The sequence below is a fragment of the Bombyx mori genome, chromosome 20 (assembly GCF_030269925.1).
Source record: "Bombyx mori chromosome 20, ASM3026992v2".
Taxonomy (NCBI): Eukaryota; Metazoa; Arthropoda; class Insecta; order Lepidoptera; family Bombycidae; genus Bombyx; species Bombyx mori.
In genome coordinates, this window is record NC_085126.1 from 12,425,599 (window position 1) to 12,452,409 (window position 26,811).

The 26,811-nt window shown below is 40.6% G+C and overlaps 4 protein-coding genes across 11 annotated transcripts in view; 1 reads left to right on the forward strand and 3 right to left on the reverse strand.

Annotated features, from left to right (window-relative positions):
• The window catches only part of LOC101738940 (non-canonical poly(A) RNA polymerase protein Trf4-1), a 37,803-nt gene extending 23,035 nt beyond the window's left edge, over positions 1-14,768 (reverse strand). For both annotated transcript variants that reach the window (XM_038018024.2, XM_038018023.2), the window contains exon 1: positions 14,018-14,768. In XM_038018024.2, coding sequence (XP_037873952.1) covers positions 14,018-14,355 — 338 coding nt within the window. In that variant the 5' untranslated portion in view covers positions 14,356-14,768. The remainder of the gene's footprint in view (positions 1-14,017) is intronic.
• LOC134200804 (uncharacterized) lies at positions 1,234-4,616 on the reverse strand. The gene is made up of 2 exons (XM_062674462.1): positions 3,680-4,616; positions 1,234-2,511 (listed from the first exon to the last, which is right to left on the reverse strand). Exons 1-2 carry the CDS (start codon positions 4,592-4,594, stop codon positions 2,449-2,451), a joined length of 978 nt encoding a protein of 325 aa, XP_062530446.1. The 5' UTR covers positions 4,595-4,616; the 3' UTR covers positions 1,234-2,448.
• A 126-nt stretch (positions 14,769-14,894) lies between the features above and the next one.
• LOC101739080 (DNA ligase 1) lies at positions 14,895-24,818 on the forward strand. Of its 5 annotated transcripts, none has more exons than XM_038018022.2 (15): positions 14,895-15,011; positions 15,311-15,457; positions 15,843-16,251; positions 18,018-18,272; positions 19,101-19,304; positions 20,229-20,313; positions 20,718-20,856; positions 21,048-21,238; positions 21,307-21,444; positions 21,533-21,653; positions 21,728-21,890; positions 21,973-22,136; positions 23,045-23,286; positions 23,586-23,732; positions 24,582-24,818. In XM_038018022.2, exons 2-15 carry the CDS (start codon positions 15,326-15,328, stop codon positions 24,718-24,720), a joined length of 2,529 nt encoding a protein of 842 aa, XP_037873950.1. In that variant the 5' UTR covers positions 14,895-15,011; positions 15,311-15,325; the 3' UTR covers positions 24,721-24,818. The 5 variants fall into 5 exon arrangements, with proteins under 5 accessions (XP_037873950.1, XP_037873949.1, XP_037873947.1 ...); XM_038018021.2 differs by having other exon boundaries at positions 14,955-15,192; XM_038018019.2 differs by having other exon boundaries at positions 14,955-15,176; positions 15,266-15,457.
• LOC101739226 (low-density lipoprotein receptor-related protein 1) overlaps positions 24,808-26,811 on the reverse strand; it is a 69,881-nt gene continuing 67,877 nt past the window's right edge. For all 3 annotated transcript variants that reach the window (XM_062674460.1, XM_062674458.1, XM_062674457.1), the window contains one exon: positions 24,808-25,698. In XM_062674460.1, coding sequence (XP_062530444.1) covers positions 25,633-25,698 — 66 coding nt within the window. In that variant the 3' untranslated portion in view covers positions 24,808-25,632. The remainder of the gene's footprint in view (positions 25,699-26,811) is intronic.

Sequence of the window (26,811 nt, forward strand, 5' to 3'; positions counted from 1 at the left end):
GAATCGTAACCAAAAAACCAACAGCATTCTAATATCATTAATGACATATGATATCATACTGTATGTGATTACCTAGAATACTTATACTCATACTTAATAAAAAAATGTTATTATAATTCGCTTTTTTTACTTTCCAAAAAGGCCTCAAATTCTTGTGTGCCCAAGGGCCCCGCCCTGGTTTAAGACGTCCCTGGTTGTAACTATACTGAGACCATGAGACTATTACCTCAAAGTAGGTGACGGAATTTACGTTGTAGATGTCTATGGGCTCCGTTAAACAGCTAAACGCCAGATAGGCCGTGAACTTGTCCAACCACCTAAGCAATAAAAAAAACAGCTTTTCTTTATCTTTTCCATCAAGATACATTTCCATCAAAATCAATTAACAACGCAAGTATGTGAATGATATCTCTCTCATATCGGTTTTACATCAATGAATAACGTCTGTCCGTACAGTTCACGTGAAAGGTCTGCGTGTTAAGGTCACACTAAACACTGTCGGTCAACTGGCTGCACGTGAATGTGAAGGTGAGGCGACACGTCGGGTCATTAGCGAATAAACAACAGGAACAATTGGAAAGAGTTTGTTCTCAAACGTTTGTCTGGCTCATATCCTTTGTAATGTTATGACACACAGCTGAGCCCTAGTGGTAAGTGGGAATTAATGAACATAGAAAGGTTAGCAATGCCACAAAAACATTAGGACTCTTTTGCCGAGAACTTTTTTTTTATTTTTTTTTTATTTTTTATTGCTTAGATGAATGGACGAGCTCACAGCCCACCTGGTGTTAAGTGGTAACTGGAGCCCATAGACATCTACAACGTAAATGCGCCACCCATCTTGAGATATAAGTTCTAAGGGTCTCAATTATAGTTACAACGGTTGCCCCACCCTTCAAACCGAAACGCGTTACTGCTTCACGGCTGAAATAGGCAGGAAAAAACTTTAAGAGTACCGACGGAGAAACGCCTTTGATGCTGTTGAGCCGCAAACGCACTTGAACCCGTGCCACGTCTCATGTCCTATTTATGTCCAAATACGTATTTATGTTAGCAGCCGATGTCTAATCATGATGACTCTTTTATATGACTGATTATATTTCTCTGATTACAAGCAAACTATGTGGTCAAATAACTGATACTTAATATCGTACTGGGAAGGACCGGTGGGCAAAAGAAGAAGAGGACGACCAAGAAGCAGATGGATCGGCGAAATAATAGAGAGAGAGAGAGAGAGAGAGAGTATTCTTTATTGTACACCAAAAAAAACAAATGAACAGTGCGATACATTAAAAACAAAAAGTACAATTGGCGGTCTTATCGCTAAAAGCGATCTCTTCCAGACAACCATCAGGTGGACAAGAATCATTTGGAAACGAACTACGCGCGGTGTACCATTCCAGTGAAATACATATACATATATGTACACATACATATACACATACATATCTCTGTAAATATACATAAAATTAATACAAAGTATTATAATATAATAATAATTATTAGAAATAAAAAATAAATAAATTAAGTTTAAATTTTGCTTCTTTACATATAAATAAGAATAAGCAATTTACATATAAAAGATACTTAAAATACCTTTGAAACATATACAATTTAAGTAGATACCAATTTCAGAAATTTACCCTATCACATATTAAATCGGTTGACTAGTATTTAAAAAATGTTCCTTAATGAGGCGTTTGAACGACTTTAATGTTTCAGCATGTCGTATACGTACCGGGAGAGCATTCCACAAACGAATAGCTTGAACAGTAAAGGAATGATCGTAGAACCTTGTCGAATGCACTGGCATCATTAATTGCATGTTGTCCGTTGATCTCAGGGATATGGTATGTGTATCACGGATAAACTCAAAGCGTCTTTTGAGATAAGAAGGAGAAGAAGGATTAAATAGAACAGTATAGAGCAAAGAAAGAATATGAGCATTCCGACGAAGGCGAATTGGCAGCCACTTGAGCTTAGCGCGAAATTCTGAGACGTGATCATATTTTCGTAAGCCAAATATAAATCTTAAACAGAAATTTTGAAGACGCTCTAGTTTATTTAATTGTGCTTCAGTGAGATCGAGATAGCTAACATCAGCATAATCAAGGATGGGGAGAAGAAGAGATTGTGCAAGCGCAGTCTTGGTGGCAGTTGGGAGAAAATTTCGCAGACGTCTTAAGGATCCTGCAGCCGCATAAATCTTTCGACAAGTTTCTTTAATTTGTGCATCCCATGACATATGCCTATCTACAAAGATACCCAAGTTTCTCACCTTATCACTAACTGGTATTTGAACTCCATCAATTGAAATTGGGGGAATTCGCGTCCAATCAACTGTCGCAAGCCTTCTAGGTGCACCGACAATAATGACCTGAGTTTTTGTCGGATTTATTTGCAGCCCATAAGATTTACTCCAATTTGTTATACTAAGTAAGTCATTATTTACTTTGGTGCAAGCAAGAGGCAATTCTTCCACCGGGGCTTGCGTATAAAGCTGGAGATCGTCTGCATACAAGTGGTAGGAGGAAATGAGATGGTTGGAGACAGAATTAATATATATCGCGAAGAGCAATGGAGATAAAACGCCACCCTGCGGAACACCCACGAATGTGTCACACCACGAAGAAAAATTATCTTCGATGCGAACACGCTGCCGGCGACCAGACAGGTAACTACGAAACCAATCAACTACGGATGGAGATGTGTTAAGAGAGCCAAGTGTAGCAAGGAGAATGTCAATATCAACGGTGTTGAAAGCATTACTAAAGTCAAGCAATGCAAGCACCGTCAACATTCCCCTCTCCATGCCGAGCCTAATATCATCCGTGATATTTACCAATGCAGTCGTAGTACTGTGACCAGGACGGAAACCAGATTGGAAGGGATTTAAGAGATTATTTTCATAAAGGAATTCACTCAGCTGTGCATGAATAAGCCGTTCTAAAACCTTGGATAGGAAAGATAAGATGGATATAGGACGATACTCGGAAAATGATTTGGGATTAGGCTTTTTAGGCAGAGGTGTAATTTGCGCGTCCTTCCAGGCAAAGGGAAAGGTACCATTACTCAAAGAGTAATTCATGATATGCGTAATTACAGGAAGGATTTCATCAAGGATTGGTAGGATCATATTTCGGCTCAAATTGTCAGCACCGACTGCATTAGAAGTAATAGATAAGATGCTCTTCTTAACACCACAAGCCGTTAAGTGATTGAAAATAAACGGTGAAAAATCCGGGGTCGGGAGATTTGAAAGAGAGTTCATTGTATTTGATTTAACTGTCACATCAAAATTGGACGAAGTTGAAAAATGTAAATTTAATGCATTTAAATTCACGTCAGAAGGGGGTATCACATGACGTGTCTTTCCAATCCCCAAAGTTCTAAGAAATTTCCAGACCTTCACCGGATCTCCATTTTCTACAGAAGTATGAATATGTTGGCGTTGAGCATCCCTACACATCCTGTTGCAGCGATTTCGAATCCGCATGTAATTATTACGATTCTCAACTGTAGGTATTCTCTTGAACCTTGCCTTGGATGCTGCTTTTTTAGATAATAATATTTTGAGTTCCTCCGTAAGCCAAGGCGAGGGTAAATGCTTAAGCCTTACCGGACGGATCGGTGCATGTTTATCGTATAGTTCTGTTAAAAGTGTTGTAAGGAGCTTAACCTTTTCGTCACAGTCGTCACATGCAAATAAGGGGTCCCAGTCAATACCACTAGCATCTTCACGAAGGTTATCCAGGTCTATACCACCAAAATTGCGTTGCAAGAGGATTCTAGATTTGGCCTTGGGGGGGCGAATCTTATAAGAAAGGAAAAGTAAATCGTGGTAAGAAAACGCATCGGCTGAGCACTGTCCGTGTTTAGCGACGTGATCTCGAGAGCTAATCAAAATTAGGTCAAGAAGTGACGGGGTACAGTTGGGGAAAGTGTGTGTAGCATTTAAGGGGAGAATAGATAAATTACAAGATTCGGTAACAGATAGAAAAGAAGAAGAACGACTATTACTTTTAAGAAGACATGTGTTAAAATCACCCATTATTATGCAATGGTTGTAAGAAGGAACTAAAGTTTCGAGGATGCCTTCAAAGGATGAGAAAAAATCTAAATGTGACGAGGGTGAGTAGTAGACACCCAAGAGAACTTTACGGTGGTTTAGCTCCACTTCCAGAAAAAGATGCTCACCGGCATTAGGTGGAGGAGGCTGTGCAGACAGACTAATTATTGTATACTCAATGTGTGTACGGAGATATATGGCTACACCACCCCCACCACCACTTATGCGATCGTTGCGAATAAGACGGAAGCCAGGTAAAGCATACGAACATGAAGGGAGACAAGGCTTAAGCCATGATTCGGAAATAAGAATGGCGTGGATGTTCTCACAGCTAAAACTTGCCAGCATATCAGGAAAATGTGCTGGTACGCTCTGAGCATTAATGTGAACAACATTAAAGTTCCGGGAACCATCAGAAAACTGCGACATTAGTGTCTCAGCCAAAGAAGGAACACTGGTAAAACTTGCATCATTACTACTTGCTGAGAAAAATATTTCAGCTATATCGCTTTCCGTTTCCGACATTAAAGATTAAATTATAATAAATATAAAATGAGAACAGGTAATATTCTAAACAAAATTATTAATATGCGTCGTTGCGTCGTTGCGTAAAAATAGCAGCAACAGGAAAAGAATGGAGAAACAAAGCAAAGGATAGGGAAGAGTGGAGTAAGCTGGAGGAGGCCTATACCCGAATGGGGTTCCAATAACACAAGTTATATATAATTTTGTAATTTTTTATTTGATAAAATGTTTTTTTTTTCTTTGTTTGGAAATAAAATGGGCTTATTATTATTTATAATATCGTACGAATCTTCGAATCAAAGGATGAAATACGATCGAAGGGGCCTGACCTCACGCTGTAATGCGTATTCAAATGACTAGACAGCGTATAACCTAACAGCGACCTCATAAATCGTAATATTGACACAAACGCATCTAGTGGGAGTGCGAGACATCTCTTAGCAAACAACGCTCCTTGGTACGACGTAAATGAATGATACAGAACCATAGAGCCGTAACCGAAAATCGTAGCCCGAAAAAAACGTTCAGTAAAAACAGATGAAATTTCTATGATGGCTACCGCCACAACGTATCAAATCAACCAATCTACTTTTTTTTTCCTACCTAAGCTGATAGCCTTAGGAGGCTATTTCAGCTCTTTCAGAGGTTAGCAGGATTCACGGGGCTCAAACCTGACGACGTCGCTAACACGAACCCTAGCAAGAGCAGTGCTTCGCATAATTTACCACCGGATCGGAAACGCGACTCACTGAGAAGATCCGGCGAGAAACTCAGTGGGCTGTGTCTGTGGGTTAATTTACTCGCCGAGCCCTTCGTTGCAAGCGACGGCCGATCTACAGTTGGACTGCTACTCTATTGATAATGATACAAGTATCTCTGTATTGTAGTAAGATGCAACATGTTTCATTATTTTTAAATAACATTCAAGGAACTTAGCGCGGGTGAATCTGCAGGGCGCCTCTAGTTATGATATTATGATGTTACACGGTACAGGCTATAAAAATATAAATTAAGGTCTTAATTGTGTGCCTGCGGCTTTAATGTATAATAGGAAAAAGTCTGAGGAGTAGTATCTGCTGGATGAAAGGTATTCGATGTCCTTGGCTCTGACAACGTGTATGCCACTTTTCACGATCATCGGTTGAATAGTTGAGCCGTGAAACCGTAACACTCTCTTATTCTTATTTATAATATTTGCATTAATCTGTACACGTGGTGTTAGCTATTGGTTTTCGTAATAAATGAATGCCATCAGAATTATAAATAAATTAATAGAAATAGTGCTGATTAGTGGAACAGAGCCGAAAATTTCTAAAGTGCAACCGACAAACAGCTTGAAGTTTCAATTATCATCATCATTAACAATTTGCTAACAGAACCCAGCTGCTAAAACACCGGAATATCGCTAACGACAATTTGAAGAAAATCTTTCATGTAATTTCAGCATTCCAAAAAAAAAATTCGTTTCCTATTAATTGAGTGTTTACAATCTCGCTACACTACGTTCGAAGTCTAGACCAGACAAACGCGATATTTCGACCTTGTTTCCGCGCCTGACTACTCTTGCCACTAAGCTAGCTTTTAATACTAACGCCATTGAGCTCAACATTGCGCGACTGACTGCTGAAGTACGCTTGTCAAATTTCCAACGGCTTTTATCGTCATCCGAATCGAGTTTCGGAAGCCTATTTCTTTAATCAGGTTAACGCTCATCTATTTTTCTTTTCGCTTTTAGAGTTCAATCAAATATTGTGTCCGACGGTTTTAAAGTTGAAATTATCTTTTGTTATTTACAGTTCAACGCGGCTTAAACATATTTACCGGTACAACAGCGTGGTCTCCTAAATATTCGTATCTCAAATGACGTCATTGTGACGACGATGACGTACAGCAAGAAAATAAATACACATAAACCAGTGTGTGTTATCAGTGGCATTTGGCACTCTCAAATCACTAACACATTGAGTTTAAGAGTATCTTTTTAATAGACAAATATTCTATTGAAGACTTCATAATATAAGACAGAAGTCGTCATGGCTTAAAGAATAAGACGCACCTAAGATACGCGTGGTGCTACTGCGCTAGCCTCCCAAGCACGCAGGCGACAGGTATCAATTTCGTAAGGAAATGCGTACTTATGCAAACCAGTTCCACGATCAACGAATAACTAGCTATACGTGGGCTCGGTCACCATATACGTATGTGCTTACACTAATCCGATTTTTTTATCTTCACCTCCCACGGATGTCGAGCCCAAACTGATATAGGTTACGTGATTTGTAATTATGAAGACTGTGCATACCGCTGCAATTACAATACTATTAAAGGAAAAATACAGCAGAGGTAGTTCGTTAATTGCTCATGTGACCGTTTTGGGTACGGTTTACACAAGCTTACACGTGAACTGACAATTCACTCTATATGTAACATTAGCGACCCGCCCTCGCTTCGCTTTTTTTTTTTTATTGCTTAGCTGGGTGGACGAGCTCACAGCCCACCTGGTGTTAAGTGCTTACTGCCACCTGGTGTTAAGTGGTTACTGGAGTCCATAGACATCTACAACGTAAATGCGCCACCCACCTTGAGATATAAGTTCTAAGGTCTCAAATATAGTTACAGCGGCTGCCCCGGAAGCGGCTTCGCTTCGGAAACTGTAATTTATTATTGATTTCTCCACTATTTGATGGATGTTATTATACATATAAACAATCCTTTTCAACCACTCTATCTATTAAAAAAAACCGCATCAAAATCCATTGCGTAGTTTTAAGGATTTAAGCATACATAGGGACAGACAGATATAGGGACAGAGAAAGCGACTGTTTTATACTATGTAGTAGTATTTAGTGATACGTACAATAATTATTATTATGCTTCACAAAAAAAAACAGTACACTTAGATTGAGAAATTATTCATTATATTAACACGAAAAAATAAATATGAATTATAGGTAATTGTATGAAGGATGTTTCTACTTCATCGTCATATCGTCACTCATGGACGCCGGCAACGCCACGCGCACGCTAAGCCGCTGCCCTCTGCTGATTACTCTCCGAAAACCTTGTTCGTAGCAGACGCTACTTATATCTATAAATCAAGAGCTGAAGTCGTCGTGGCCTAACGGATAACACGTTCGGTGCATTCGTGTTGAGCGATGCACCGGTGTTCGAATCCCGCAGGCAGGTACCAATTTTTCGAATGAAATACGTACTTAACAAATGTTCACGATTGACTTCCACGGTGAAGGAATAACATCGTGTAATAAAAAACAAAACCCGCAAAATTTTAATTTGCGTAATCACTGGTGGTAGGACCTATTGTGAGTCTGCACGGGTAGGTACCACCGCCCTGCCTATTTCTGCCGTGAAGCAGTAATGCGTTTCGGTTTGAAGGGTGGGGTAGCCGTTGTAACTATACTGAGACCTTAGAACTTATATCTCAAGGTGGGTGGCGCATTTAAGTTGTAGATGTCTATGGGCTCCAGTAACCACTTAACACCAGGTGGGCTGTGAGCTCGTCCACCCATCTAAGCAATAAAAAAAAAAAAAAAAAAAAAAGCTGACAGCCACAGAAGAAGGTAATTAGATAACCTAAAGGCGCACTGAAAGAGTTCCTGTTTAGAAAAGTTTTTCTAACGACATTACGCGTTCTATAATTTATATATCTTTTTCTTCCTACCCAATTGTTGGTAGCCTAAGGGGCTACTCCAACTTCACGTGGGCCGGTAGGTGAGCTCACGGGCTCCACATGAGAGAATTGCTAACACTAGCCCTCACAAGAGCAGCGCTTCGCTGAATCGCGACCGACGGCAGATCCGGATCCGAAGCACACCTTGTCGTACCATTTGGAACCTGCTGCTCCATCGGGCTCCACAGCCAAGATTACCTCAAGTCGTATTCTAGAGTCGATCTCATCTCGTCATTTGCCTGTGTTTGCAACACGCTCAAAAGAAAGTAAAGTTGAATAATTGACCGGCGACCGGCGGTTGTTTTCCTTCTAAAATATACGCAACTTGCTTTCATATTTCATAAGCAGACTACACAAAAAAATACAACATTCCTTAAGTCAAAACTAAAGCACAAGAATGAACTATGTAGACAAGGTAAGATCGGTAAACAACTTTCGTTATCATTCCGCGCGTGTAGACCGAGGGTTAGCGACTGAAGCTGACAAGGACGCCAGCATAGCTCGAATATCGCCTTCCGTTACTAACGTAACTAACCAACCATAAACAACCCATTTTATTACGTATCTGTAAAGCCGTAGCTACCGTAAATACTCTAGGGCCGCACTCCTAGATAGACACCGCCATCTCTCCTATTTCTGCCGTGAAGCAACCGTTCATTTAATGAATAGCACAACAGTTGTATCAACGCAATTGAAATTTTCAATATGGGAATCGGCATACAAATTACTTTGTATATATACGCAAGCAATTGATAATTAAAAAATGGTGTGAAGTACTTGATACGTAAGAAATTATATGGTGATAAAGATACCAAAAATATGTACAACAAACAACAAAGTAGGATTAGATCATAAGTGTTCAAAGTATGTCACTGCATACTTTTTTAAATCTATAATACATTTAGTGTTATGTTATCTGTTTACACACATCTATTTTTGGTAATTTCGCTCTTGACTACTGCGGTATACTGTGCGACGTAATAACGATATGATTAACATTGTTTAATCATGATAAAGAATCCTTAGTTCCACGACCAATCCGAAACACTCAATCGACTTTTAGAACATTATTTGTAATAAAAACAACGTAAGCTTTATAAACTGCACAAAAAAGTTCAAAAGGCCCATCACAGTTATCGACTAGGTGCTTTACTTTACCGAGAGCACTGCCGAGAGTACGTCTGCGGGTGTGCAAAGCCGCTCACGGCTTTCTTTCTGTTATAATGCGAATGCAACTAACCCACGCATCCACGTGGCCGCTGGGAATTACATACCCGACCCGGTAGACCGAATGGTAAACAGTCGACGTCGCCCAAAACACGTCATTACGGATCCTCCCGATCCATTAACGGCGCTTTTAGGTACCACAAGCACCGGTCACCGTCTCCGTCGAACCCGTCGCTTGCGACGAAGGGCTCGACGAGCGAATTAACCCATAGACACACACAGCCCACTGAATTTCTCGCCAGATCTTCTCAGTGGGTTGCGTTTCCAGTGGTAGATTCTGCGAAGCATTGCTCTTGCTAGGACCAGTGTTAGCAACACACCCGGTTTGAACCCCGTGAGCTCACCTACACGTCAAGGAGATGCTGATATAGCCTCTCAAGGCTATCAGCATAGGTAGAAAAAAAAAACACGCATCTACAACGCACATTACGGCTGCAAAGCAGTCGTGCGGTCCAGTTTACGATATAATCGACCTGCTGTCTCAAGGTGAGGTGCAGTCAGGATGTGAACAGTTCTCTACCTCAGATATATTAGAAGACTAGGTAAAACAGTTATATTAATATATTCTATTGATTTATCACATCATCATTTGCCAATTTGATTTTGTTTATTAACAAGTATAATTTGAAAAGTTGTTACCTTCCCGACAATAACAATACGTAGCACGAGTCGCCTTCAAAGCACTGAGTAGTAACATATCAGTAATGGTAACACTAGACTAATTACTCGTTTATTCTGATCGAGTGTGCTCTGGCCTGACGCCAGCACGCAGCGCGCTATGCGCCGCGCCGCCCCGGTCGGTGTCAACAACCGAAATCAGTTTTCAAGTTGAACTTGTAGCAGAAGCCCACATTAAAAAATAACTGATTTTCTTCTTAAAGACAAGGTCGCGCCAACGGTTGGAAAATTTTGATCATTCTATGACGTTGCATTAAAGGTAGACCTGATATCTGATAGATGGGTGGTAGTGGCATTCACATTGTGGTAATGGTTCCTCTTTAACAACTTGGGTCGAAAGCTAGTCTGCTCATATAGAGTAATCTTAAGCTATGAAAATAGTAATAGGTGTGGCGGGTAGCCATCATACAACGCAAGATAATTGACAGATGCCTGAATCTCACTTACGACATTTTCAAGATAAGTTTGCATATTATTATATACAAGTTCCGAACAACAAAATTCGGACCGTTGTTCTACCGAGCAGCATCACCCGCTCGGTGGAAGATCTTCCCTTTGTCGTTAAGCATCCTCCAAAATAGGTAGTTCGTACTGTTGGACTTCTATTTTTACTGATTTTGTAGAAAGTGAAAATATTTTCGAATTATAGAATGTTAAGGAACTATTTAAACCCCATTTTGAAACATTATTTATTGGTGCTCCACTTGTATTGGTTTTACCGTGATGTTATACAGCCTATAGCCTTCCTCAATAAATGGGCAATCTAACACAGAAATAATTTTTCAAATCGGTCCAGTAGTTCCTGAGATTAGTGCGTTCAAACAAACAAACTCTTCAGCTTTATAATATTAGTATAGATTTATTTGTGTGCTAATTTACTTAATTACTTAGGTACTCTTGATAGGGCATGTTATGAACTCTCACAGGCACAAACAGTGGCATATTTTAGCATTAAGCAACCTTGTCTACAAGGATTACTGCCTTATAAATTAACGGAAAAACATTTCTATAAATCTTACAACCAAACAAGTTTTGTTAATTAACTAGATTTTTTAAATTATATTTTATATTTATATAATACAGTTACTACAAAAGTAAGTGCGAGGTGGTGCGGCATGCGCCACCACACCAGATAGCCGCCCTGGGCAATGGCCCTTTTGGTACTTAGGTAAATACCCAGGGAGTAGGAACCACCATTCTGCATATTTATGTAGTGAAGGTGTGATCTGGTTTGGAGTGGGTATGTTTTAAGTAGTGATATTAGCCTTTAGTGCTTCTTTGGCCCCCATTGAGTCGTTTATTACTTTTTCCGTCTGGAGACAAATGTTTTTAACATAATTAAGTTTAAGATTATGATGAGAGTAGAGTGATCGTGAAGACTTGTTTGATTTGACAAGCATTAAAAGATATTGTGAAAGAGAATGTTTAATAAAATTCTGACACTTGAAGTAGTGACGATGAAATTATACTAACAAAGAGATGAATGAGAATTATTGAAAGTGAAAGTCAAGATGCGATTAGATGAATGGCGCGATGTCACGAAATAGATATTCCGGATAGAATACATCATAGTGAATCACCAAAGGTCATTGGACCACAAGTTACTACAGATATTGTGCAACCGACACATTATTTACTTATTTATTTATTATCTTTAACAAAGTAAAGCCAGGACGCACATGGGAAATTGTTATCAAAAAAATCACACCCTGGTGACTAAATTTTAAATTTATCTTTCATTTACAAGAAAATGCATTTGTTTAAAAACAAAAAAAATTGTAAATTAAATATTACATGTGATTGTTTTTGCATAAAATAAGGGTCTTATTTAAAAAATGAACTGGACGAGGGTGGTAGAAACAGTGGTACAAAAACGTGTGGAGCACTAAGGGAGCACTTAGCATTGTGACATTTATAAATTGTAACAGGTGGACTGTGAATTATTCATATAATATAATGAGAAAGTTTACAGGATAGACCTGTGAGGTACCATAGCTTAATGAAACATTGAAATCGTGCAAAGGTTCCAAAACAATATTCTCAGAATGATAATAGATGGCGTAATTGTTCTACGAATGACTTCCACAATTAAGAAATAACAACATTGTGTAATAAAACATACAAAAAATAAAATTTTCATAATTAATTTGGTAGCAGATCATGTCTCGGGATGGGTGGCACAATTTTTTTTTTTAATAAATTTAATTAATTTTTTTTTTAATTAAAATAAATTTTAATAAATAACGAAAAAATTTTGCTCCATCACCTTTATTTTGACAATGTCACAGTGTGCACAAAAATGACAGGTGCACATAGACAAAAAAATCTAAATACAAATAAATTTGATCAGTTTTTTCATACACTATTCATAGAATGATGTCAATGGACCCGGGTGAACCCTTAGTATTAGGTAGGTTGTGAACTTATTTACACATCCAGGTAATACCTGTCTTTAATACTTATTTTTGGGCGATAAGGTAGGTGCAGTACTTGCAAAAAATACTACTTACAAAAAATAATTATGAATCCACTCCAATCCCCTATTGCAAGATATTATGTAAAGACAAAGTTGTGTAGATTAAGACGTTGTACCGTACAACGCCGTGTCAGAATCAGAAATAAGGGAGGTTTAATTAGACTTTCTTCTCAAATGCTATAATTTAGACTCTTGGTTTTTAGTACTTGCTCTCTAGATTACAAGATAAAAATTTAAGACAACTTTTTTTTCAAACTTTGCAAGTCATACAACATGCATAATCAGAAACAGTTTAGCCTATATATTTTATAATTTTAAATTAAAATTCTACCTTGACAGTGCAACTAAGTACTCGCGACATATTAGTTCGCACAGACAATCATAGAGAAGTTGCTCACAGTACTTTACCTTAATAACAATAAAGTTACTCCTACAGTTTCGTCTTACATTTATTATTGTTAGTTATTTCTGTATTAATGTCAAGAAACATTTTGTTTTATCAAAGTTAAACATTATGGTAAATGGTATCTATATTCAAATGTTGACTAATAACACTTCAGTCATGCTTGACTGCTAAGGTATTTTTTAAATGTCTGTAAAAATAAAATGAAAATACTAAACATGAGATTTAACTGTGAAAGTAATTATAATTATATAATTCATGAAATATAACTACAAAATAACAAAAATACCAACCACAGTCACAAATTAACCTAAATAGCAGATTTAGGGAATGATTCTATAATATAAAATATTAATGTAATTTGATGATTAACTTGTTTAATATTTTCAGAATTGAACTTCATTTATTAGAAGACTCATTTTTTTAGTACCTACCTACAAAAACTCAAATTTTTTAGTTCAAAGTTAAAATTACAAAATAATTTAAAAAAAAAAACCAAGTATAAAAAGGAAGCACACTTTATTTTCACACCAAAAATATCACGTCAGCTGTTTATAAGCTACCTTTTGCAAATAGAGTACCTATGTAATGATCGTAGTAGGTACTCATTATTCCACGCAACATTTGACAGTTATAAACACATTCCGACCTTCAGGTGCGATTACTACATGTCTACAGAGACAGAAATAGCTGCATCCATTCATAGCGAATTCGATAATAGTGCTGGCTAAGCGCAGAATTACTATACGACGGAATGCGAGGGCGCGGAATGCACATGACTGTGGCCGACATACGCACATTACGTACATTACGTAGGTAGGTACGGAGCTGAGATAAAGCAAAACACCTCATGCTTACGCCGTGTGACACGAGCGCGCCGCACTGCCAAGACCTAACCAACACGTCAAACTCGTTCACGTTGCCTCGACCCAAGTTAAAAATATTACTTACCCCAACACTCCCGGCTTGTACGCATAATTAGGTATTCGCCACGGACAGCCTCCGTATTCTCCTATGAGAGCATCGTGATTTTTATTCAGGTTAAAAGTTGAGGCTCGATTGTCGTTAACTTTCCTCCGCGCGGGATTAAAATAATTATTATTCCTATTTTCACCATTCACGTCATTTATTGGTATAAAGTCCTGTGCTTTGTTCACATTAGGGTTTGCGTTTTCTATGTTTTTCAAGTTCATTTTGTCTAATTCACTTTGAGTATCCCAAATACGAAGCCACAGGCGCTTCGCGGGTCCTTCCTGCTCGGGCTGATACCACGCGACGGCGGGATCCATTCAGCCGGAGCAAGATTACACTATATTCGATAAAACATACTGTGGCTTTTCGCATTTATAATATTGCTAGGATAATTTACACAAAACAAAAATAAGTCACACCACATTCGGAACATGGACGACACGCGTATATTTGACACATTAACTGCTAGAGGGCGCCATCTAAGCAAAATAAGTTCCAGACATTAGTCAACACAACTCCTTTTAAAATTGTCAATTAAACTTCTGTAAGCACGAAAATATTCTAAAATATAGAATTTTAATTGTTTAAACTATATTTTAGACAAAGGTAAAATCGGGGCCTCGTAAACATTTCATAACCTTCATTTGTTAGGGATTAATTTTGATGTAGTTTAATGAGGATATTCTGGATACACAGTTGATTCCCAGAACGTTGAAAAGAAAGAAATAAAATAAAATAAATTACCGTTTGAAAATGCACGATTAATGAGAAAATCATAAGAAAAATATTAAATTATGTTATGAGTGGAATAAATAAAATATAGGACAGAAATAAATAGTTCAGGCGCAAATGTGAAGATAATGATAAAAGATACCTTGGCTTAACTGACCAAGCTAAAAAGCATAAAGTTTCCCGCGCCAAATTAATGACTGTCAATACGACATCCAGCAAGTTAAAATTTTGAAATATTCCTGTAGGTTAAAACAAATATATTAAGTATATAATCTATGGGTTAACATGTAAAATCAGGTTTTTTTGAAAACCAGAACATAATATTATAGTGATTGGAATCAATTTTTTCTGGAACCAGTAAACAATAACTAGCTGTATGGTGTCGTCAAGTGACCGGGTTCATACTGTGATTACCGTGATTTGTAAATGAATTTGACTAAATCTTTATTCGTAAATAGATTAGTAAAAATTAGCTATTGTTTGTTATATAAACAGATTACAAGTAACCGTACAATCTGCTATAACAATAAAATTTACCAGGAAACCAGTCACAACATGGCTCAAAGGAGTATCACGTCATTCTTCAAGAAAACTCCATTTACACCTATGGAAATAAAAAGTAATGGTGGATCCAAAGTAAGCCATGTAAATGGGGACACATCACCCATATCCGACGAAAAAGACAAGGTATGTATCGTTTAGATTTCATTAAATTCACCGGCGCCTTCAAAGACAACCAATACCATTTTGGCAGTAGGCAGCGGCTTGGCTCTGCTCCTGGCATTGCTGAAGTCCATGGGTGACGGTAACCACTTACCATGACGTGGGCCGTACGCTCGTCTGCCAACAAAGGCAATAAAAAAAAATACATAAAGTTATTAGTGTCTATTTAATTCCGATGAACTCCCAGATTGCGATAATCATAATCTAAAAATGTAAGTTTATCTTTGTATATACTAAGAATACTCCCATTCAAAACGAAGAAAAAAATGTTTAAAAGTATTTCAATAGAAAATTAATTAAAATCTGTAATACGAACATTTTGAAAATATTGATACCAACACACCCACAGCCTTCTGAAAGACAACAATCCAACAGCATAGATAATGACGGTGACTCCCAAGATTCTTTGAAACCGAAAAATAAAGCTAAACGACAACGTGTGATAAGCTCTAGTAGTGAATCAGAATCTCCAGTTAAAGTGAAAAAGGAAGACCTTTCAGACAATGATGACTCTATAACTTTAAACAAGAGCGTAAACAAAACTTATGACTCACCAAAAAATAAAAAAGCTAAAATAAAAAAAGAAATCAAAAGCCCATCACCTAAAAAGGGTGCAAAGAGTTTGTCTCGTGATGAGGTAAAAGAAAACAGCTTAAAATTGAAGATTGTTGGATCAAAGGAAAAAGACAATATTGTGAAAAATACCGAGCATATTGATAATATTGAAAATGAGAGTGAAGAAATACAGAAAGTAGCAGGTATGTATTTTTCACAAGTTAATGATTGCAATAACAGTAATGTACACAGACCAAAGAAAGGGAACCAATCTACTTGGTAGACAATAGCTTAGCTGACTGTGTCTCTAGCATTGTTAGTGTCCATGAGTGAAAGTAAGCATTTGCATTCATGTGGACTAGTATTGCATATTATAGCAATTAAGAAAAACTGCTCATTTCTATAATTTCCCTAATACACCTTTCCAATAATGTAAATACAGTCAAAACCGTTTACTGCGACATCGTTTAATACAACATGCCGGTTATAATAACCAAGAACAAAGGTCCCGGCTGAATGCTATATGACCGCCTTATTAAAAATATTGCTTTCTACGACATTGGTAATAACGACAAACCTCATAAAACGACCACATTTAACTAATATTTCGGAGAATTAGATCTGTTAGAACGACTGGCTAAGCTGTATTGTAAACAATTTGAATAGGTATCCACATTTGTCTTCAATGGCTTTTAAAATCAGGAAAGAAAACAATAGGATTTAGTTTAGTGCAGGGTCTTTTCTAATTCTTAGAAACAAAACACGTGCATGCGGTAGTCAAAGCCCAATTCTTCATATCTCTTCAGTTAGTTTGTTACTTATCTATACACAAGACGCACCAAAACTTTGTGGAGTTATTCGTGAAACTTTCAAAATCTCGCAAAGAACAAGAAAACAAATTAATATTGAAGAAAAATCGCGTATTATGTAAATATGTTTTTCCAATAATTCCCTATCGATTTGTTTGTACTTGCACGATACACATTAAGCATCACCGGTTGTTACGACTATCGGTTTTTACGACTGAATATGAGCAGTCCCTTCGATGTCGTTATAACAGATTTTAACTGTATATGCCCTGAAATGCTTAATCTTAATTATTTTTTGTGATATGAATCTTAGAAAATGTTTTGGAATTTTACCAATAGGATGGAGTGACAATTAGAGATGAAATGGATATCCGGTAACTATCCGATATATGGTCTATCCGGCCAAATTTTCACTATCCGGCCGGATACCGGATAGTAAATCAGTATCTGGCCTGATTTCGGATAGTAAAATTTAAAAAATCTCATGGTTATACAAAAGGCAAATAATACCACAATAGGTTATGGACAATTTTTATTTTTATAATCGCGCGTCTAATGTGATTGTTTGATTAAATAGTTTGTTTAATACTCAAAATTAACAAGTTGCAAATTGTGGTGAATGAATACCTAATCGTCGTCGTACCGAGTCGTCGCGATCTCCGTTCACGTGCGACAACACCCGAACGTGCACGAATATCTCCGAAAGGGCCGAATATCCGGCGCTCCGGCCTCGCAGCTTGCCAAATATTCGGTATCCGGCTAAACCAGTATCCGTTTCATCTCTAGTGACAATGCCTTGGTTTATTTTAAAAGGTGTAGCTGTGTGTAATCAGCCTCATCATCAGGATCACACATGGCAAAGCAGTTAAATATAGCAGCTTACCGGTAGCCACTTACATCTATTTTATAATGTTCAAGAAGTCCAATCTCGTATGTGGTTCTCACTTAACTCTTATGCCCACCATCACATATACTAAACCTAAGACCCATACAAGTAATGCTTGGAAATGTTACTAAAAATTCATTGTAGGTATCTTGCGTTTTGCATTTGACGTATCACCTACTAATGGTCTAAACATAAACTTGACATTAAAGTAGTTTAACCATTTGTCCTTCTTTGTCCTGGTGCCAACATATATAACTATAATTTTTTCTTCCAGAAAATGCATACAATCCATCAAAATCAAAATACCACCCTATAAAAGATGCTTGCTGGTCTAAAGGCGACCCAGTGCCGTATCTTGCATTAGCTAAGACTTTGGATCTTATAGAAGGAACATCAGCTCGACTGAAGATAATAGAAATATTAAGTAATTTTTATAGGTCTGTAATGGTGTTGACTTCAGAAGACTTGTTGCCTTGTATTTACTTGTGCTTAAATCAACTAGCACCAGCATACCACAGTTTGGAGCTTGGTGAGTTCAGAAATAACTAAATTTTATTTATATAAAGACAAGAAATTTGTCAGGAGCTTACTTTGAGTCTGATCCTAAATTTATGAAGAAAAGCAAATGAACACCAAAGAGATCTTGTCTTATATAGTTAAAGAAACTTTTACACACAACATGTATACTACTCGTCCATTACATCACTTTTTTTTCCATACTTGTTCTAGTAACCTCGAGGTATTATTCTAGATTCACCGAACTTGTAGGTGAGCCCATGGGGCTCAAACCGGGAGTGTTGCTAACACTGACCCTAGCAAGAGCAGTGCTTTGCAAAATCTATCACTGGATCGGAAACGCGACCCACTGAGGAGATCCAGCGAGAAACTCAGTAGGCTGTGTCTATAGGTTAATTTACTCATCGAGCCCTTCGTCGCAAACAACGGGTTCGGCGAGGACGGTGACCGGTGCTTGAGATCTAAAATTACCCTTAATGGATCGGGAGGATCCGTAATAACGTGTTTAGGGCGACGTCGACTTTTTACCATTACGGTCCACAGGAACGGGTATGATCACATCATAGGCCATCTTAAGATACATATATAATAGCATCATCGAAGTCTAAATTGCTTCACCGCACAACTAAGCAGGATCGTGATACCAGCCCATACAGCGTTTATCAGCATTACAAAATTAAAACAATTCCCGCAACACCATACATAAGATTGTTACATTGTTATTGATTGTTTTTAATGTTATTTAAATTTATTGCTTTTCAGCAGTAGAAATGGGACACTGTTCTCAGTGTCCTATTCAGATGATTTTGTTAGGTTCTAATTAACCATGTGGTATCTCCAGGCATAGCAGAAACGTACCTAATGAAAGCCATAGGCCAGTGTACAGGCCGTACCCTAGCACAAGTGAAGTCTGCAGTACAGAAGTGTGGGGATATGGGAAGAGTGGCAGAACAGGCTCGAGCCGCACAAAAGACAATGTTTGCGGCCCCTAAACTTCAGATAAGAAAGGTTTTTGCTGCACTAAAAGAAATTGCTCACATGACTGGTAAGTTTTCTGCTACACACTGCATGTGAATGGAAGCATGTTTCTTTCTTTTTTTAGTAGACTGCTTGTCGGTGCACTCAATGTGGGTCAATAGACACAACAGTGATATTGCCATCATGTAATTTTAAACATCCCCTGCTAGACATAGGGCACTGGTACCTGACACTGACCCTCCGAGATACACTCACCTAGTACACGTTTGATACCACCTAGTCCTTTCCAGAATCTCAGAAAGATCTAATGGAACTGGTGGTGGATTTACCTATACGTAGGGTGTGGACACTGCAGTATTAGGGCACTTTCAATGAAATTGTTACAAAAGGAATACGTACATTCCTTTTTGACTGCGCGCTTACTAGAGCGCTAACGTAATTATTGCAATCAGTCGTGACATGGGATGTATTTGAACAGTAGAGAAGAGTTGGAGAAATAACATCATGTCACGTCCCATTACAGAAGGATGATCTTGTGTAATCAGACTAACCTAGTGGCCACTTGTGTGACAAAGGTTCAACATATCTTTTAAGATGCGTGCTTAGCCAGTGTGGTACTATTGTTTAGAGATTATAATGCAGCCCAGGTCTTAATTGAATCAAAGGCTTTCTTGTAGTCCACCAAGGCTCACCAATGAGGTAGGCCACGTTCCTACAAGAGCTGCCGCTCCATGTGTTTGCAGTCAATAGTACTGCATCATTTTTAGAAATTCAATAAGTCACATACATGACTCACAAGTGAGATGGGTCAATAGAGCACTTAGTGGATATTATCATCTACCCCTACTTAGGGCACTAATAATCCCGTATGGACGAATTATCCACCTGCTTTCAGAAGTTCTGCAATAATTCCTTTACAACCGCTGTAATCCTTCTCATCACTGGGCTCTACCAATGTTGATAATTAATCCTTGAATTATAATGATTTCAGGTCAAGCATCAGTGAATAAGAAAATAAATAAAATCCAGTCCTTGTATGTCGCCTGCAGAGATTGTGAAGCACGATTCCTAATAAGGTAACATTCTACACTCTGGATCCTCTACTTTGTCCAACTTGTCTGGCTGGGTCCAGTTAATGTCTGTGGAAATGTACTGAACTGATTTGTCTCCGCGCCGATGTGTGCGGTAGCACTCGACATTATTTTGTCAACCACATTAACTCAAATAGTTAATACTAAATATTTGACATTAAGTCAAAAACTTTGGACTTGATTCATCGGATTTCACCTCACTCCTTATTGAAAGCGTTCATAAAAAGCGTTTCTGTTCAAATAATGCTAATTCTTATTTTGCGGTCCAGCTGATGTTCTGTGTCATTCTAATCTGGACTTTGACTCGGCCATTCTAAAACTTTGACTTTTTGCGTTTTAAAAAGTCGCCCCCCCAGGTAGTGTTGCAGGTCTGTGTGTGTCGCCCCCAGGTCCCTGGAGGGGAAGCTGCGCATCGGCCTGGCGGAGCAGTCGGTGCTGCACGCGCTGGCGCTGGCCGTCGCCACCACGCCGCCCGGACCCAACCTGCAGCTCGACGCGGCGCAGCACATGTCCGCCGACAAGTTCAAGGTTGTCCACCGGCGCGACCTTCCCTCTGCAAACTTCACTTTCGCACAGTTATTAAAAGAAAAAACAATTTATGTGTTTGTCGGAATATTAGCATATATTTTATTAAATACAAGTCAGTTATTGTGATACGGCGGTGCAGTACTGTCGGGAAGGTGGCGGGTGTAGTCGGTACAGCAGCGTGGGTGTTGCAGGCGCTGGTGGAGCAGCACGTGGCGGTGGTGCGGCGCACGTACTGCGAGTGTCCCGACTGGGCCGAGCTGCTGCACGAGCTGCTGCGCGGCGGCGTGGCGGCGCTGGCCTCCCGCTGCAGCATGCGCGTCGGCGTGCCGCTGCGCCCCATGCTCGCGCACCCCACCCGCGCCGTGCGCGACGTGCTCGCCAGGTACCGCCGCGCCGCCTCCACCCCCTCCCCCTCCCTGTAGGACCCCGTGTGACGACCGCCTGTTGCAGGTTTGAGAATGAAGAGTTCACCTGCGAGTACAAGTACGACGGCGAGCGTGCCCAGATCCACGTGCCCGCCGCGCCCGACGACAAGCCGGACTTCGCCAACGCTGCCATATTCAGCAGGAACCAAGAAAATAATACCGCGTAAATATATACAACGCGTTTATTAACGTAAATCAGGTGCTCGAGTGCAATGAAGTTCTTCTTAAAGGTGTTGAATGTCGTTGTGCAGCAAGTACCCGGACGTGCTGAGTCGCCTGCCCACGCTGCTCAAGGAGGGCGTGTCCAGCTGCGTGCTGGACTGCGAGGCCGTCGCCTTCGACGCCGCCAACGGCAAGCTGCTGCCCTTCCAGGTCGGTGGATGCCCCGCTCGTAGACATGATCCAGTCGCTGGAGGAATTACTACAATCGCGTGGTGGGTCTGCAGGTGCTGTCGAGCCGCAAGCGTGCGTGCGCGAGTGCGGAGGACGTGCGCGTGCCGGTCTGCGTGTTCGTGTTCGACCTGCTGTACCTCAACGGCGCCCCGCTGGTGGGCAGCACGCTGGCGCACCGCCGCAAGCTGCTGCGGGAACACTTCCGCACCCAGCCCGGTGACTGCGCCCTCCGCCCCGACACCGCGCCGACGAGCCCGGCTCCACGCAGCGGCTCATTGAACTATATATACTCTTGCAGGTACATGGCAGTTCGCCACGTCCAAAGACTGCAGCACTATCGAGGAAGTGCAGCTGTTCCTTGAAGAAGCTGTGAAAGAAAGCTGCGAGGGACTCATGGTGAAGATGCTCACTGGTGACAATTCGAAATATGATATAGCTAGGAGGTCACACAATTGGCTAAAGGTATAATAAGTAATTCATAAAATATTATATTATTAGCTAAATAAAGCAACAGCTTGACTCTGCCCCTGGTATTGCTGAAGTCCATGGGCGACAGTAACCACTCACCATCAGGTGGGCCGTATGCTCGCTTGCCTACAAAGGCAATAAAAAAGGCCAGAACTCATTGTAATATTTATTTAAAAAAAAATACATGTGTGCAATTCACACGTGGTAGAAGTGAAACCTTCCAAAATTAAAATACAATTATCCTAAACGTCTTAAGTATATGTAACATTTTGTCATTAGTAAATAATTGTAAGGTAGCGCCCTCTGTGAATTGATATTTTAATTTAACGTATAATCCTAAATTAAAATTGACTACAAGAGCTTTCATACACACGTTAGTATTAAAAAATCTCACAGATGGCGCTGTATTAAATAGTATGTATATTTCTGTCTCATTCTTTGCTGGCTTCATCCTACACATTTTTGTATTTGTGTCTCTTACCTGTCGTTTTTTCCGTTGCATCCGGTTTGAAATCACAACGATTCTAAAGAAGTTTTCACTTCAAAAACGAATTATTTAATAGAAGGCTTATCCACCCGCCGGGCTAAACCACCCCCTATCGACCTCCCACGAGTATGTCGTCTACCAAATATTATTTGACTGTGTGTGATGTCGCTTGGGGCCAAAATGCACAAGCGACTGCCATATCTTGTACGCTGGTGCACGATGATTGAACCCCATTGGAAATCGTAAATAGTACAAAATTGCTTTAAAAAAATTTTAGAATTACATGAATACGTTTAGCAATTTAAACTCATTGGTGTTCCACGGATGTGAATTAATAAATGTTTTAATGTAACGAGGGTCGCAAGTTGCGAGAGCCCGCGCTCGTTATCTGATCCATACAATTGAATAATTTTAGTTGAAGAAAGACTACTTGGAAGGCGTCGGAGACACGGTGGACGCTGTCATTATCGGAGCCTACCGCGGCAAGGGCAAGCGCGCCGGCGTCTACGGAGGGTTCCTGGTCGCGTGCTACGACCCCGAGTCCGAGCAGTTCCAGTCGCTGTGCAAGCTGGGGACCGGCTTCTCCGATGAGGACCTGCAGGCCTTGTCCGACATGCTGAAGGAACACATTATTGATTCTCCGAGAAACTACTACAAGTACGTACCCTAAATGTCTTGTTGAAACAGATTCGATGATCTAACGATAGAAGCTCTTGTCTCACTTGAGATTTTGTATAAATGAATGCAGTTAAATTGTATGTTCAAGTGCAAATTATAGTTTCACAAAAAGTTCTGTGTGTAACTGGTTACATCATACCACTGACCTACGCAAGATTGCAAACTTGGGTGGCTGTGAGCACTTGTTCAAATCCTGTTAATGACGAAGTCGAGTAGTAAGTAACAACTGAAGTAGAACAGATGGTGATGGTCAGATCATGATGGATTTCTGTGTCCAGCTACGACAGCTCCCACTCCGCCGACGTATGGACCAGCGCCGCCGTGGTGGTGGAGGTGCGCTGCGCAGACCTGTCCCTCTCGCCCGCGCACCGCGCCGCCATCGCGCGCCTGCACCCGCACAAGGGCGTGTCACTCCGCTTCCCCAGGTAAGCACGTTATTAATGTTTACGGTACCGCTTAAGATACGCATCCATTGGCTGCGCTGGACGCACCGTATGCTACGGATTTTATTTTGCTTTTGTGCTTTTGCTCATAAATGCCGGTGCGTCTAGTGTGGGTGGCGCGGATAGTGGACGCAGCACTATGTGAATTCATACCAAGCAAAATAAAATCCGGTGCGTGCGTGCGTACGGTGCGTGCGTGTGTGCGTGCGTGCGTGCGTACGGTGCGTGCGTGCGTGCGTATGGTGTGTGCGTGCGTGCGTACGGTGCGTACGGTGCGTGCGTGTGTGCGTGCGTGCGTACGGTGCGTGCGTGCGTACGGTGCGTGCGTGCGTGCGTGCGTACGGTGCGTGCGTGCGTACGGTGCGTGCGTGCGTGCGTGCGTACGGTGCGTGCGTGCGTGCGTGCGTGCGTGCGTGCGTGCGTGTGTGCGTGCGTACGGTGCGTGCGTGCGTGCATACGGTGCGTGCGTGCGTGCGTACGGTGCGTGCGTGCGTGCGTGCGTACGGTGCGTGCGTGCGTGCGTATGGTGTGTGCGTGCGTGCGTACGGTGCGTGCGTGCGTACGGTGCGTGCGTGCGTGCGTGCGTGTGTGCGTGCGTACGGTGCGTGTGTGCGTGCGTACGGTGCGTGCGTGCGTACGGTGCGTGCGTGCGTGCGTACGGTGCGTGCGTGCGTGCGTACGGTGCGTGCGTGCGTGCGTGCGTACGGTGCGTGCGTGCGTGCGTGCGTACGGTGCGTGCGTGCGTGCGTACGGTGCGTGCGTGCGTACAGTGCGTGCGTGCGTACGGTGCGTGCGTGCGTGGGGTGCGTGCAGTAGTCGCGTCGCTGGCAGGTTCGTGCGGGTGCGGGAGGACAAGGCGGCGGAGCAGGCCACCACGGCGGCGCAGGTGGCGCAGCTCTACCTGGCGCAGGACCAGATCAAGAACCAAGTCAAACAACCTGACGCCGCTCACGAAGACGACTTCTACTGAGCGCATCCAACTAACATGAACTGAGTTACTTCACATACCCCATTGTGTCTGCTTAAATTAGATAATGTTTACAAAATAAAAGACTTATTTTGATGTTATGTAGTAGATTTATTTAAAAATTTACCTATTTGTACTTAAGATTAAACATGCACAAGTATTATGTGAAACACCTCATTGTTTCTATTGAAAGGTTTAGTCGTGCGACGGAGACATACGCTTCATAAAATGAACATTGACACATTTGATACGAACAAAATGAACACATTAACAAACATTAAAAGGTCCAAAAATGGAATACGCGTTACTCAAAACGTGTTCATTAATCATATTAATATCATAAAAACACAACCCGGTCACGTGAGCTCCCTTGTGGCCTCAAAGTGTCCGCCGCGCAGTGCCGTGAGGTCCGACAGCGTCTCAACTAACTAACTAATCTACGTGTTGGTTCCGCATCATTTAACTACAACTAAGCTTGTATCGCTAGAGGCAAGACTGTCATTATTTACATATTCATTTAATAATAATTAAACTTATTTCAATGGTAAGTAAACATTTCAAGGTCAATAAATACCCACAGAGAGATTCGTCCTCAACTAGCTCGCGGACAATCTCAATTACATAAGAAACAGGTTTTCATAAAATATCGATGTACGATGTATTTCTTCTCGCATTATAAGAATTTTTTTTTCATAACTTTTATTAAAGCTGTGAGTGTCGAATAAACCATAATTACATGAGCAACACATAAAATGTACATTAGGGGAGCGAAACATCGAAGAGTGGTAAGGTACCGGCCGCCATGTCCCGCGAGACATCACACTGTACAGGCGTCGAGGCGTTCAGTCAGTCGACTCCTAGTTTGGCACAGCATCGCGTCGCAGCCGTGACGTCACCGTGACGTCACTCCGCCCGCTACAAGAGCGCGACTCTCTCTGGCGGCGCCGGGCTGTCTGCGGCGGACAGCAGGTTGTCCTGTTCCTACACAAATCATTTCAATTAAATCGCTAAAAAATAACATCTTGAATAACAATATTACAACCGCCGATATTTTTAACCATACAAATTACTCTCTGGACAGTTCTCTTCCCTACTTGTTGCCGCTGTGTTTGTTTAAATAAATACAGTTATCCACTGAACTCTGAATAGGGATGCCAGCAACACAAGTAGATACAGTTGGTCCCAATCCACCGAAATTAACAATGTGTTAACAAATATCGTTATAAAAGGTCCCTATTTATCACACGCCACATCTTTGTTCGAAGTATAAGAAGCCTCTGTAGTTGTAACCAGTAACTTGGCTGGGCGTCCACCGATTGCCGATATCCATGGATCATGGTAAGTAAACATACGTGGGTGGACGACCCATCGTCTAAAGCTTTCGTCAACAGAAGCACACACACGCAAAGGAACGATTCAGTGTGTAAACAGATTTTTATTTTCGGTTTTTTTTTGGCCATTGACGAGTTTTAGTAATGTAAAAATATCGTTTTTCGCCGTTTTTAGAAGAAAAATTTATCAAAATATCTAAATAAAAGATGAAATGAGTCGACTATTATCAAAGCCGGCAATGTGACTTTTGGACAATTATTGGTAAATCAGAAAAACGAATTATTGACTTTGTATTGACATTGGCAGTCACAAAACTCTTCTGAACGACATCTTAGATAAATAACAGGTTAAGTTAATACTTTATTTAATGCAGGTTTTGAACCATATTCTTTGAAGGAGACGATTATATTCAAATCAATCTGTATTGACATATCAATAACATTTTTTTGTCCAAATGCACAGATTGCCACCTTTGATAATAGACGACTCAAATGTAATGAATACACATGTACCTAAATGAAGTGACATTATGGTCGTCTGTAGAAAGCAGTAAATTTCTTTTATGATTTAAAGATTACTTTCCAGTTTCACCAGGACATGTGGGCGAGCAAAGGCTCAGCCAGGAGGGGTGGGATTTGCTAACAACTGTCCGAGTGCCTCCGAAGGAGACCTGACAACTCAAGAGCAATTGCTTCGCGAATGAATCTACTGCCGGATCGGAATCGCGACCCGCTGAGAAGATCCGGCGAGAAACTCAGCGAG